This window comes from Apaloderma vittatum, unplaced genomic scaffold (genome assembly GCF_000703405.1).
Source record: "Apaloderma vittatum isolate BGI_N311 unplaced genomic scaffold, ASM70340v1 scaffold40850, whole genome shotgun sequence".
NCBI classification, from domain to species: domain Eukaryota; kingdom Metazoa; phylum Chordata; class Aves; order Trogoniformes; family Trogonidae; genus Apaloderma; species Apaloderma vittatum.
In genome coordinates, this window is record NW_009697070.1 from 36805 (window position 1) to 51668 (window position 14864).

Sequence of the window (14864 nt, forward strand, 5' to 3'; positions counted from 1 at the left end):
CTTGAAAGCTTTACCATGCTAGACACATTAGTTAACAGTTCAAGCATCTTTTTGTCGTTACCGCACATTATTCATAGCTCAGTGCCATTCTGCTGTCTCCTTTCAGGCACAGGGATGGCCAGACCTTTACCTTCAGAGACTGCTGCAGGGCATCAGAGCTTTCTATCCAGATCATGCAGATGCATTGTCCTGATGCTCCTTCCCCTGTCTGAAAGTTGTTTTCCCACTGCCAAGAGCTTCCAAGCTCTCCCTGAGTTTCCCCTTCTTTGCAAAATACTCAAGTCCTATGCTGTTTTATAGTTGTTGGAAACATTGAAACCGCAGGTTTTACACAGGTGAGTTTTCACTGCAACTTCCTACACAAGTTCAAGTTAGGTGGTGTGGCTTTCTCCTGAGGTGGGTACATTTAGATTAGATATCAGGAAGTTGTTCATTATGAGAGTGTTGAAACCCTGGCACAGGGTGCCCAGAGAGGTGGAGACTCCATCCCTGGAGGCATTCAAGGTCAGACTTGACAGGGCTCTGAGCAACCTGATCTAGTGAAAGATGTCCCTGCTCACTGCAGCGGGGTCAGACTAAATGATCTTTAAAGCTCCTTCCAGCCCAACACATCCTCTGATTCTCCTAAGGCTGGCACGAGGCTTGCTGATGGCACAATGATGTTGCCCGTTGCCCCGCGAGGATACTTGCCTGTCAAAACCAGGTTTGTATAAAGAGATCCAAGCGACAATTATTAGAGAAGCCGTAGAAAATAACTAAAAAGTCACGTTCCTCTTTGGGACACAGTCCAAGCCTTATCTCCAGCAGCCATCAAAGCAGTATTGTCTTCCGCCTTTGTGCATTAGTCTCCAGCAAAAATACAACTGCAGGTATGTTTCCACACGAGACCCTTTATCTTCTACCATTTCTAAACTTTATGGGAAATTAAGTGGCTGGCATCAGTTATGAAAGAAAAAGGAACTTCATTTTTATGCACCAGTAAAAAAATAAACTAAGCAAACTGTTATTTGTGTTTTATTTGCTGTATAAAAAAAAGTCTAGGAAAACAAAGAACTTTTTGTTAATATGACATTTTCAAGTATCCACGGAAATACTGCTTTATTTAAAAATATAAAACCTGCAAAATACCTCAACTTGGTTCTGCTAAAAAGCTCTCATTACAAAAAGGATGGGGAGAAAAAAGGGTGAACTAGTTCCTCTTTATTTCGAGCTTGCTGCTTTAATTCAATATTGCGTATGAAGCGAAAAACAGAAAATTTAAGGAATATGAAAAGCTCCTATGCCTACAAAAGCCTTAATGGTACAGCCCTGAGCTGAAGAACAATGGTGCCAACATGAAAGGATTTTCATTTCTAAGAAATACCTGGCAAAATTAGTCTAGAAGCGCACGTGTCCTGTTCTCATACAGATTGATATGCGACCACACTTCTGTTTCGCAGGGCTGGGTTCCAGCGGCACCGACCTGCGAACCCAGAACACGTTTCCTCCCCGCAGGCTGAGCTGCAGCAGCGCAGGTCACCCCAGGTTACGCAGCAGGCAGTAACTTCGGGCTACGTGAAAGAGGAGAATTTGGATTTAATATTTAATACTAAATATAGTGCTGTGCTTAATATACCTGTTCCTGGCTCACAAGGAGAAACTGCATTCTTCACTACCCCAAATTTCTACATAGTTTTAATGGAGAAAATTCTCAATTAAGAAAAAAGAAGGTAAAAATCATTGTTAATACCCACAGTTCACTAAAGTACAAAAAAACCTGCTGCTTCCCAGGTTCTTTATGACTGTACTTTTCCTCAGCTTGTATCCTAGAGGTTCTCTTCTCCAAACGGTGTAATTTTGGCAGAGGATAAGGTCCGTGCACTCCCAGGCTGCATGCTGCCTGCCCCTCCTGCAAACTCACAGGGACATTCAGACGCTCAGCATCTCTGAAAGCTGGGCTTGCTATACATCTACAACAAATCTGCAGAGCATGAATATTACAGTTACCAGAGAATTAAAAAAATCTGTCTGCATTCAAAGTAAAAATAAAACTGGGAAATTTCAAAATTTCCTGAGGTGCTTTTTTTGATCAATTAGAGCTTTGGCTTCGTTTCAGTTTAGGCGTTTCTTTTATAGTACAATGCAAAATATAAACTACATTGTGAATAATATAAAAGCTTTTTTCCAGAGGGCAATGTCGGAACATTTCCATTGTTTTTTTCTCAAACATGTTTTTTAGCAAGCATGATTTTATGAAGCAGTTTATCTTCAGTGGAGCTGTATTCTCCAGCAGAAAAGGGTATTGCTGTATTTTTTTAGTAGAAATTATGTAGTCCTACAATTTTCACATTTAAAATTTCCGTACTTCTACTTGACTCTTCTTAGATTTAAAAAAGAAAAAAAAATCAAGTATGCCCTTTATAATAATTTCCAGTGGAAGTGTTTACTCACGTTAAACCATCTACCTTGGGTCCAGTCTAGCCTAATGGTTAAACTGTATGGTTTTTATGTATTTGTGTACTTCTGCAAGTTCTGAAATAAAATAAAACACTGGTGCTGATCGAAAAGTACAACTGAAATGACAGTCTATAAAATCAACACCTCTGCGGAGACACGGAAAAGGCAAAGTTTGTTCACGTGTTGCAGTAGGAGAACTGACGGCGTGAAGAAGTCATCAGATGGAAAGTTTAAAATGAGAGAGGGGGAAAACAAAAGGAAGTTTCTCTACTGAAAAAATAGTTAAACAGAACTCATAGTGAAAAGACATGGTGTGACCCAAGAGGGTAAGTTGTGATGGCAGGCTCCGGGTAGCAGCTCCCCAAGGCCTATGCTGGGGGGGCCGTGCCAGCGAAAACCTCTCACACTTCTCCCAAAACCTTTGGGCCTGGCTCCCGTTAGGGGTGGGATGCTCGTCGTCTTTGCAAAAATCCAGCCCAGTCACAGAGATGCCGAATTCTATAAACAAGAGGGTAAGGAACGGGCTCTGAGCTCTGTATGCAGCAGCCTGGGTGCGCAGCTGGGAATCCAAGTAAACGTTCAGCCTGGAAAAGCTGGCTTCAGAAGTCAGGAAATTCAAAGGTGTCTCCGAATTTTTTTTAGGTACCTCCCTCAAAAAGATACCACGCTAGATACTTCTTCTTAACATGCATTTTTTTGTTAATAATCTGTTCAATCTAAACTATAAAATGGGCTGTGCAACATGACTGAACGAATATTGCCATGAGAAATATTTTCCCCTTGTTTGAGTAATTTAAATTTGTAAGTTAATGTAAGTTTTTGTATTAAATAATGTACTCTGTGCAATTTTCTGTCTTGTAAAGCACTTTGAAGCTTTCAAAGGGCACTCTAGGTTAATAAATAATATGGCATTCTTTGCCAGAACTCTAGGGCATTTCCCATAAGTTCTGAATCTTCTTTGCCAGAATTACAACATGTTGCATGCCAAATCCTGTACACAAATGTTCTACATGTGGCAAATACATATTGGTAAAGACCAGAGGCATGGCATTAATTTCTTAGAGAGAGTGGGGGAAGGGGAAGAAGCTGGAGGGAATAATAAGGGAGGGCAGAGAAAAAAATAATATGTCTGTGCATACATCTTAAAAAAACCAAAACAAGCCACCAGAAAACAACTCCCCCACACCCAAACCAAGCCGTAACCCACTGTTCATTATTTTCAAAGACTGAAGTCTTTGCTGGATGCAGCACAAAACTCGCAGGTGCCCAGAGCTAGGTCTTTAGTTTTTTCTACATTTATGGCAATATGGAAACAAGGCCTCGACTTCTGTGTTATCCAAAGATTCTTCAGGCCCGTATGTTTGTAAGGGTGAAAGCACCTGCCACCCTTCCTTCTTGGATGTCAGCAGAGGGGCTGCGAGGTTGAAGAAGCGTGGTCAGGATTACCAGTACTTAACAGGCTGTGAAAATGAATCCTCTTCTCCAGGTGAAGTCGTGAATGCATTTCATATGCCCGAGGCTACTGGGAATAAATCAAGACTGGTACTTGTGAAGAGCAAGCACTCGCCTTTTTGCAGTCTTCCCCATGGACAACGAAGGCTCCTATTTCTGAATCTTGGAAAATGAGGAATGTAAAGCAGTCAGGCCCAGAAATTAAGTCAGCTAATTTGGCTGTGTATCACAAAGGTTAGATTACTGAAGGATACTAGCAGTTTAAAATGTCTTTGGTTATAATTTTCTTGATTTAATCTCTTTACACCTTAAGAACAAACAAGTAATTTCAACATTCCTCACTAGTTTGGACTGAACGTCTACAGTGATTCAAAAATTTTACCATTTCCTGCTTTTCATGGAATTTTAAGAAGATGATGACAAAAATTGTTAATCATCCAGAAACAACCAAATAGTTTAAAAGGCACTAAAAACTAAGTACCAGGATTTGCTACAGCATTAAAAGTCATTAAAACTGAACTCCACATTCTGCAATACTAAATGAACGTTTTACTCCAAGGTTTCTTTTGAGGTGGCAAGAAATGATTGTAAAGCTTTTGCTGTTGCCAGAATTGCATTGCTTAGAGAAAAATACCCTGTGAGATACCATTTGCTGCCATGATTTACAAAGATAAGGCCTATAGTCCGGATCAGTCTCATGGTGAAGTTTCAAAGGAAAAAAACTATCTGCAGAGTTTGTAGATTTATGCATAAGTGTCTGTGTTGTTGCAAAGAGGACTAAGTGATGCTCTCTCACAAGCTTTTCGAGAGAGTGAGTACATTTCTTCAGATTCATCTCCTGCAAGTTAAGACTCTCCCCTCCGTTGCTTCTGTCTATCCAATAAAAAGCTGATATGCTATCTAAAATCAAAAGGCAGAGAGAGGGGTGAGTGCAAAACATGTTTTCCAAAGAGTAGAGAGTGAGGAGCAACTGCGTGCTACTATTGCAGTTCACGAGAAAAAGCCTTCCCAGGCACTGCTTTATCATCTCTTCTGTCCTTTGCGCCAATCTGTTCTCCAGAATGGTAACCAGACGAAGCATATCGAAATGGTAGTCTGTATCAATGAACATGACTTCTGTTTCCAGTCCTCCTCCTGATTTTGAAAGGATGCAGCGGGCTATTAGGTGATAAAGCATTTCTGTTTTTCCTGTTCCTTCTGGGCCATGGAATTCAATGACATCTCCTGTTCAAAAACAAAGCAGCAAGTTGCCAGGTAAAAGCATTTACAGCTCAGAATCAGTTTTCAGTGTTTATTGAAGCAATACTTACTGTTTCACTAATTGGAAAATGCATTTTAGAATGCCTGATATTCATAAAATTGTTTAAATCCTGGTTAGCATCTACCAAGAGAAATTTCAACTCTCAAGAAAGGCCTCTGAAGTGAAGGAAATCAACGGGGAACAAAGGATGAAAAAATATCCCTGCCAACAGTGTCTAGGACACTGATACCAGTAAAAGGTTGGCCACCGGATTCATCTATCGTTGCAGGCAGATGAAGGCTGAAAAGGAAGCTGCCACACAAAAGTAGCTAAGAAAGCATCTATTTACATTAAGCACCTGGATTTAAAAAAAAAGTGGAGGACAAGCAAAACAATAAACAAAAAGTTGACGGAGGTCCAGATCACGTTGGCACATCTACCTCTATAGCACAGCCTGTCCTTCAGCAGTTCACGTCTGCTCTGTGCTTGTTCAGTAGCTGCGAACGTCACAAGACGCCAACAGGAATCTGTGACCAGTAAAGGGAACACCAGTACATTCACTTAACCCTTGCATTCTTCTGTGGCAGTTGTAACACGGAACTGCTTCTTTTGACAAGGGGGACTCACAGGTTCCTTCAACTCCAGGCAACAACTCTACTGTCTGAAGCAAAGGATCTCTGTGCATAAATGGACTCAGCCAAACTGCCTGATCCATGAGGGTCAAGAAAATACCTATCACATCAATTTAAAAAAAATTAAAATAAAGAAGCACTATGCTCCACTAGGAAGACAGTTCTTTTGGTGGGTGTGAATGCAATGTATCCTAAAGTCTTTTACAGTCTTCTGATTTCTTGTAGCAGAGCAAGACTCTAAAAAAAAGATAATTTCTGAAGTTGGTCTTTATACATTTCTAATTTTGGAAACTGAGTAATTTATTTATGGCATTTTGGATTTTAGGCAGAAGGGTAAAGACACGCAGTAAGAAGAAGCACACAACTGTAATTGCAGGGAGGTGAGAGATTTCTATGGCCTTGGCAAGTGCTAATGGCATAACAGCTTTTTCTTAGGGGGGTACAAGTGCAAAGAATTAATTGCAACTTTACTTAAATGTATTTGTGCCTGCCTGAGGTAACAGGGTCTTTCATTTCATTACTCCACTTCCAGAGGATGTCCTCCTTCATAAATGCGTATAATGGGAAGGTGCAGCCTGGGGTGAGGGGCGGAGGGTGGTGGGGAAAAAACAGACTCTTAGTTCACCGATTACAAACAACTTACACCTGATGTGATGATTCAGTCAGACCAGTGACAGGGAGGCTGCCCACCTCTCCATAATGAAATTCCTGCTACTCCACAACTACAATTTCATTCTTAGGAATTTGTGGTACTTTGAAATTTATTAAAAAGCTTCACTGCCTCCCAAACACTTATGTATCTGTTCTGAAGGGCTCTCCCCACTTTTGAGAGGAAAGACAACTACAACTCCTATGACATGAACCTTCTTCTTCTCTTCCTGTTCAGAGGTTGCAATGTCCAATTATGCCACTTGCAGCCAGCAGCTGTTCTGCTGTCACACAGACTGTGCCAGTGAAACCACCGCACCCTGTTAGGACAAGATACCAGGTTGGAAGAACTCCTCCTGTAACGTGCTGGGTAGGTCGTTCCCTCATATTTCATATATTGAAGTATTTTAGAACAATTGCATAAGGAACCTCTCACTAAGGAACTAAGGAACGAAGAGTAGCTTCTGTCTGCCGCTGGCTTTGGCACAAGACTTCTGCCACCCTGATTGGCATTTCTGAAGCCAGAACAGTAAATGAATTGGGCCAACATGAAATACGGATTGCTTCACCCACCTTTACAGCAAAACACAACTTGTTTAAGAAAAAACAGGAGCTTTGAGTTACCACTGCGAAGCAGCAGTGGCCAACTATGAATTACTGCTTGGGGATGATTCAAAAAAGTTATTCTGTAAAATAAATGTCTTACTTTATCCATTTGAAGATGTTCTATCAGGATGCCTGTGTGTAACAGAAGAATATTGGATGAGCTTTTATTGGCAGAACTAACTAATGTATTTAAGTAAAAACTCTAAGTTGAATGAAGAATCGTTCTTAGGAGTTTCTGTGGTGGTGGCACATAAATTTTAACAGGAAGACAGCTAAGCATCCTTCAAAGCTTGCTCAACACTGCTGAACAAGATACAGATCCAAGTTGTAGCTTGACCAAAACGCTCAAGTTACTCTGAAAAGAGTAACAGCTCAGACTGTAAGAAAACCTCAAGAGAGCCGGGGATTTCTGTGCCTTCACGATTATCAGAGAGGCTGCCCACAAGAAGAATGGGTGCAAACCAGAAGCCATTTATAGCAATGTCTATAAATGTAAGGTTTCATTAAATTAGCAACGAGGCTGTTACAGTAAGATAAGAGGAGAAAATTATCCTTCTGGATCAGAAGGCGTGAACCATGACACAGCAGAGGAGGGCGCGTGGCAAGCCTTCAAGAAGCCTTTGACATCCTCACAATAGGTCATGGAAGAAACTTAGTGATCAGAACTAGCATAATCCATTAATGTCAGAATAACTTTGAAAGGAAGATTAGTAAAAAGATACTGTCACAGGATGAAAATAGTCCGAGAGGCAGAGCAGGTACAAACACTTTAACATGGAAGAAAGGTAAGGGGAAATTTTCCTCTTAGAATCGGTGTTACCCAACGTTAAACACATCAGTAGATGGATGTCCCATTAACGTGGCAAAATGTGTAGAAAACAAATGAACTGGGTTAATAAAAGACTTAAGATTGTGAAGATTTAACAGATCAAGATGGATAAGCAGAATGATTTCACATGAAATTCAGCACTGATAAATTGAAGGAGTACATTTTAAGGAGTCATTCAACACAATAGTTGGCTCGTGGTACCTTGAGCTGGCCCACTATGAGCACACTACAGAGTACAACAGTCCAGGGCTATGCAGTGGCACGCTGGATAAACTAAATGAGGTTGCATAAATGTAAATATTTATTTAACACTAATATTTTTTAACTGAAACATTGTGCTAGGTCCTGGTCATCAACTCAGTGCTATCTTCGGAATGAGAAGAGCCTTAAGTTTAGTCTGTAATCGTTACACTAGCAAACATTGGTTAAACTATTTTCTGACGCTGCGGTTACAAACAGGCTATTAGAATACTCAACAAGAACTCTGCAGGTTTCACATCATCAGATGTCTTGAAGTTACTGGACTAGTAATTTACAATACTGTGCAGAAGCTGTCACTAAGATCTGTACCACTTGTAAGTGAAGCAGAAAGGACTAATATTTATTCCAAGTTAATGTTGGGTGTCATAGAACTGCTGAACAGAGCTTTATACCGACACCCACCCCTTCACAGCACCCACCCCTTCACAGCAGTGGCACAGGAGACATACGACTGGCAATAGTGGAAGATTATTTAAAACTTGTGTCACTTTTGCTCCATTCCAGAAGAGCTTAAAGGGTATGTAATTAATATGCTTATGTGTTCTTAAATATGCGAGTCCATCATAATTAGAAGCAGTGACTAGAATGTCACAGCAGTACCTGTATTAGCTGTTCCTGCTTTGCAGTACACTGCCATGCATGTCATGAACACTCAACTATGAAGTAACCTTTGGATAGTTTATTGAAAGTTCATGTATATAAGTTTGTTTGCTTATTTCAAATACCATCAGGAAAAGGAGTAATTTGAGCATTTGCACTGCTTTAATCATAGCATTTTACATTAAAAGCTGTTAGGTACAGGCTACGTGGGCAATTATTACAGTGTTCCACGGTGCCCTACTAAAAGACAAGTTCATAACAAATGGAGAGGTAGGTCTTCAACAGGGATTTAAGACTAAATAACGAGAACACACATAAAAATAACACACGGACTCACGTAAATACTGCGGCAAGCAAAGCAAAAATGTAATAAAAGGTGAAGTTCACATATAGCTAAAGATCTGAGCTAATATGTTAGGCGCCTTCATTAATATCAGCCGCAAAGCACAACCAATACAGACTATAATTGATGCCATTTGCTAAAAGCAGATGAAGAAGAGAAAGAGAAGTGCTTCAGAAGCTCAATGACCGTGTTGGCACAGAGAACCCAGTGATGGATTCAGAAAGTTTCCAGCCACCTCAGAACTGAGGTTCTGGAACAGTCTTTGTACAGATATGAACAACCTACCTAGCTTTAAGATCAGAGCTGATAATTTGATGATGGAATTATGTAAGGCTGTGGTGTGTGATGGCAAGGGTAAGTACTGATCCCCAGGAAGGCTTCTTATAGTCTCTTCTACCAGAACACAGCCAGTTTAGTCCCAAATATTTGTTGCTTGTGTGTAAAGTTCATTAAAAAAAAAAACAAACCTGAAAAAATCAGCATTTTTTCAAAACCAAAATATCTTTTAAAAAAATTGTTAAGAATTCAGGAGCCTTGTGAAGCACATACCAGTTTCACTAGTGGTTTGTAATTCTTCTTGTGTGTAACAAAGCAGTTCAGAATTAAAAGTATATTTAAATAATCTCTGCTCCATTTGCACTGGCTTACCAGTATTCCTTTGCCCTTTATCTTTGTTACATCATATTTGAAACTTCCAGGGGCAGGAATCATATATTGCTAAACCCCTAATGTATTCTCAAGTGCTGCAAAATAATACACGAATAGTCTCCTGGTGACTGCATTTGTAGACTAAACATCATCTCTCATCCAATTATCCTGCCTCTTTTTATTGCTTTTTCTGCTATTTCTTCTGAACCTTCAATAATTTGTGGGAATTCAAACTGCAGAAAAGTATGTCGATAACCACTGCAGCCACATATTTTTTATATGAAATCCATTAATTCATACATACATTCAACAACTGTAGTACCTCACAGCATGTTCCTTACAGTTTGCCATTCAAATGCCTTTTTTACTATATATTTCTAGTTTTGTGTAATCAGAGCAGTCTCTTCCACTGTGAAATCCATGAAATTGCACATAATCTGGAAAACCAGTTTGACTTCCTGAATAATCAAGGAATTACTATGTGCACTAATTTCTGTTTAGTTCAGTAATTTCTTTTACAAAATATCCAACCTTGATCTTAAAACTCTTGCTCGATGAATCTACCTTGAACTTGTTTTACTGGCATCAATTTCTCTGATTTGAACCTTTCATTTATTCACTGAAGGTCCACATAAGCCATTTTGATCCTAATACTGTGTGTGAACTCATTCAGCTGATTAGTACCTCTGTTCGTTATGGAACTCCTTCCAAAGTTCCATCCCAGTATAATCAGGATTTTTTAAGGCCGAGACTAAATGGCGAGATGACTTGGCTTTATTGAAAATTCCTGTTTGCTCATGCCCCTTTCTGTAACTAATCCTGACCACTCCCTATCACTGAACTCTTTGCTATTTATGGAACCTCAAGTTCTTTGCAAACTTCTGCAGTTATGACTCCGTGGTCGTTCTTCAGACAACTGATTAAGAAAAAATGTTAAATGACAAAATCTAACACAGTTGTGTAAAACTACTAGAAACAGACCTACCTGCTTGGTATTTACTCACCTACACCTGTGTTTTGATACCCACAAAGTAGATTTTAAAGTCCATTTAATAACATTCAGAATGGTGACTTCGCATTATTCCATTTTACCCAGTTTGCATAAAACTACATCAACAATTAAAATTCTGAATCCAGGACAAAGAGACCTACTTGTATGCTTATCTTTGTCAGATCGCTTTTAAAATACTTCTACATCAACATTTTTCCATAAATGGGATAAAACCACATTTTTACCATGAACAGGAGATCCTTCCTCAGCAAACAGGTAAGGTTCAAGATTCTTCAGAGAACTTCTGCCCTCAAGTCGTGCAAGTAGCTTTTAAAAGAAAAGACAGAAGAGACAAGCTGTTAACTTGAAGTAATGGACCACAGAATAAAACGTAAAGGATTCGGAGAACTGAGAGTTTTTCATGACAGCCCTATCAAAAGATCAGTTCGATTAATAATGTTTTCATAAACACATGCAGAAACCTACAGTCTGGACTACCGCAACAGAAGGTTCCATCCTTACAACTGGCACACAGCTTCAATGGCAATAAGGAATGGATATGGCATTAGGGGAAATAAAGCAGACAAAGGAAAAAATAAAAAAGAGAAAAAGGGAAAAAGGGAAAGAACTGTACAGGTAGACTAGCAAGAGGGATTGCCTCTGGTGTACAGCAGTGCTGCCACTTGACAGAACAAAGGGAAAGAAGATCATTTGTAATAACTAACCATCACCTCCACAACAAGCTGCTGGTGGAGAGGTGAAACATGACCTATCATTAGTCTCCTGAGTCAGTCCCTCTGAGCACTTCGAAGTAAGAACACGAACATTTCATCTGAAAAGTTACACAGGACTCTTCTGGACTACAGTGCGATTATATCATAGTTACTTGTTCTAACAGAGTATGGATTAAGAATGATCAAAAGCAATTAGCCACCAGCGAGTCCGCAAGAACCTTTTTAAAGCAAGCTTGAATTTGTAAAGCAAGTTCCTCCAAAGCCCCTTGTAAAGCAACTCCACTGTAAAACAAATTAGTCCAAAGGTCATAGGCAACTTCTTAAATCGACAGGTATTTGCATAGCAAGTAGACAGGTATTTTCATAACTTGTGTTATTGGTAGTTCTGGCATTCATTCGTAAACCAGGAATGAGTATTTCATCCCGCGCTGGAGCTGTCAGCCCTAGGTTTATTTGCCACACAGAGGCAAGGACACTATCAGGATGCTCAGAGCACACACCCTGGTGCCAAGTATTTCGTTCCCCAAGACACGAAGCTGTCTTTTAAACAAAACAAATCCCATCCAACTTTATCCCATGCTCCTTAAAGCCAGTCACCGAAAAAGCAGGGAACACACACACCTTTAAACACAAGCTGTCTTATCTTGCTTTTCTCTTCTCCCTGCTGCACTCATGACCAATATTCGCTCCGAATTGCCTTAAAAATTGTTTGAACAGTTGTGTGTGCCTGCCTTTAATAGTAGAATGAAACTCCATTAAATGGCCCTGAATCTACTTCAAGTGCTCACGATCAGAATCAAAGTGTGACATTTTCATTGACATTTTAACATTCCCTTCCATTAGTAAAATGTCAATGTGTTTGCCTTTGTTTGCCTGTTCACACATATGCATGAGACTTTTCTGACAAGTCCACTGAAGGATCATAAAAATACCTGAATCAACCTTGCTCTGGATCTGCAGATCCTCTTGTTACCTTTCACACATTTGTGCCGCGCAGAAAACAGTCACGGGGTGAACTCTCACATATTTTGGGAACCAGTAGGGTTCTGTGACTTGGACAAAGCAAAAACCCAGGTGGACACAGGTACACAAAATCCAGGAACGTATGTCAGGGCACATAAACCAGGAGCTTGCAACTACCAAGAGGGCCATCACACGGATAGACCGCACCCGCTGTGGAGAAGGGACAAGAATCTCTCACCCCCTCGTCCGGCAGTGGAAGTCAAGAGAGAAACAGGAAAACCACCACAGGCTGCTGCTGTGTGATGCTCTTCAGCTCTTAGCAGAGGAAGCGCTGCGGCAGCACTCAGTGATCACAGGAGCTTGGTTATGGGTGGGGAGTCACAACTATTGATGGTCCAAATACTGCAGCTTCCCGTTCGCAAATTATTTGTGCACGAGTTAACACACCCTCTGCAGTTTACGTCTGGAAACAGTGAGACCCTGTCTCCTTAGATTATCACACTTTCAAGCTCACTGCTAGAACTCTGGGAATACAAGACAGATTGATCTCTATCATTTAAATATGAATCTGCGGTTATTTAAATGACAAGTTTATATATTAATTTTAAAGAATTACAGGTGCTTACTCTGAGGACTGCTCATGTAGGTAATTTATGGTAATTCGCTGATGATAGCGCACCTGTGTTTTTATCAAACTTGTATTTACTTCCGAGTTCTGAAGCAGAATCTCCAAGGCACTTGCCTCATTAGTGTCACGCTGGGAGCAACGGGGTTCCTGGCAGAAACAGCGAACAATTTCCCTTCAAATCTAACAAAGGTTTGTCCGTATCACAGCAGAAGTGATGGAAGCAAAGCTGCCAACACAGGCATCCCTCAACCTTGGCCGATATTAAAGACAGCGACAACACAGGTTTTTCTAAATTGGCAAAAGCCACCTTGGCTCTGTTCCGTTTCCATTTCCATTTTGCTTTCTCAATGTTTTCTTCTGTAAAATGCAGAGGGGGTGAGCGAAATGTACAGCATTTAAAGGGTGATCTGGCGAGTGGACATCAAGCAGCCCAACCTTTGTCACAGACAGGGCACAGAGCACAGCACCACTGAAGAGAGTCTTTGAGTGGGAAGAGCTTGGAAAATAAGAAACAAACAAAACCCAAAGCAATTTCAAAGCATGTACTAGAGACTTCAGATTCTATAATTTAACTGTCAATGCTCGTTTCTTCTTTTCATAATACTCCTTTTATCTTCTTTCACATATCATACCACCTTTTAGCAACCTGCTAGTGGTGGGTCTTTGCTCTTAGGTGTTCTTCAAAAGTGTAATTATGCTAGCAAGAAACTGCATATATGTGCAGTTATATGTAGAAAAAAGCTATACAGCAAGAGTCAGGCAACACTTGGGTTAAATTTCATTAATGACAAAGCTGACGGGCCTCAAATATTTCAACTATGTCTTTTATAATTCATCAATTTCATCTTGTTAATAAAGAAATATGCATATGGGCAGTCCCTCTGACTAATACATTATATACTGTATTAGTTTCCACGAAGCTATGCATAAATGTAAGCTTACATGTAGGTCTTGTCAGGAATGAGATATGACTTCATTAAAATGTTAAAGAAATTCAAATTAAATACTCCAGCTCTTTCAGAGGCTGTGAGCTAACCTACAGGCTATTTACACATACAAACCTATCTCAAGTACGAGACAAAATTTAATTTTCAACCACTGTAACCGCTCTCACTGAGCTTTTGTAAACTCTGGGCATGAAGACATATGCAAGCAATTCATCATTTATTTTATTGTGATATACCAAAGGTGTTTTGCAAGAAGTTCTAATTTGTTGTATTAATTATATTCAATAAGAAGAATACAAGACTGCGGTCTCAGCGTAACTCTCAAAAGCCCCCTGATCTTATGCATAAGGCTACTTGGGGAAGTCTTGGTTTGAATTAAGTATTTTCTGCTTCAAGAGCTTTTACTGCTTTTTCTGGACGATGTACCCACACATTAACCCTTTCTAAGCCATCGGTTATCGGTTCCTCCCTCGTTCAAGGCTGGTTATCCTGTGTGTCACCAGCCGCGGAGCATTCCCTGCTGGCAGCGCTCATGCGGACAAATAAATGCATTTACACGACAAACAAATGCATTTACACAGAGCACAACTCATGTCCTTTAGTTGTGACAGTGGCCAGTTGTCACTATATATTTTTTTTAAGTGTCAGTTGTCACTATCTATTTTTTTAAGTGTCAAAACGGCTTACGATCTCATGTCCTTTATTTGTGACAGTGGCTGGTTGTTACTATATATTTAAGTGTCCAAAAGGGCTTAAGATCTCAACCCCAGTGAGAAAAACACAGAATTTTAAAAAGAAATAGCTATATTACCACACGTTTCTATGCTTTTAAGAGCACAACTCGGCATATCCCGACCACGTACCACACAAACCGACTGCGAGAGGTCATCCAGCAAAAAAAAAAAA

General features: G+C 40.1%; 1 protein-coding gene across 1 annotated transcript; it reads right to left on the reverse strand.

The window, feature by feature from the left end:
* Positions 1-4396: 4396 nt before the first annotated feature.
* Positions 4397-11013, reverse strand: XRCC2 (X-ray repair complementing defective repair in Chinese hamster cells 2; the record flags this gene model as incomplete). Its single annotated transcript, XM_009876940.1, has 2 exons — positions 4397-5112; positions 10932-11013. Coding segments are annotated over 2 exons (798 nt in total), but the record flags the coding sequence as incomplete, so codon positions are not given.
* Positions 11014-14864: the final 3851 nt, after the last annotated feature.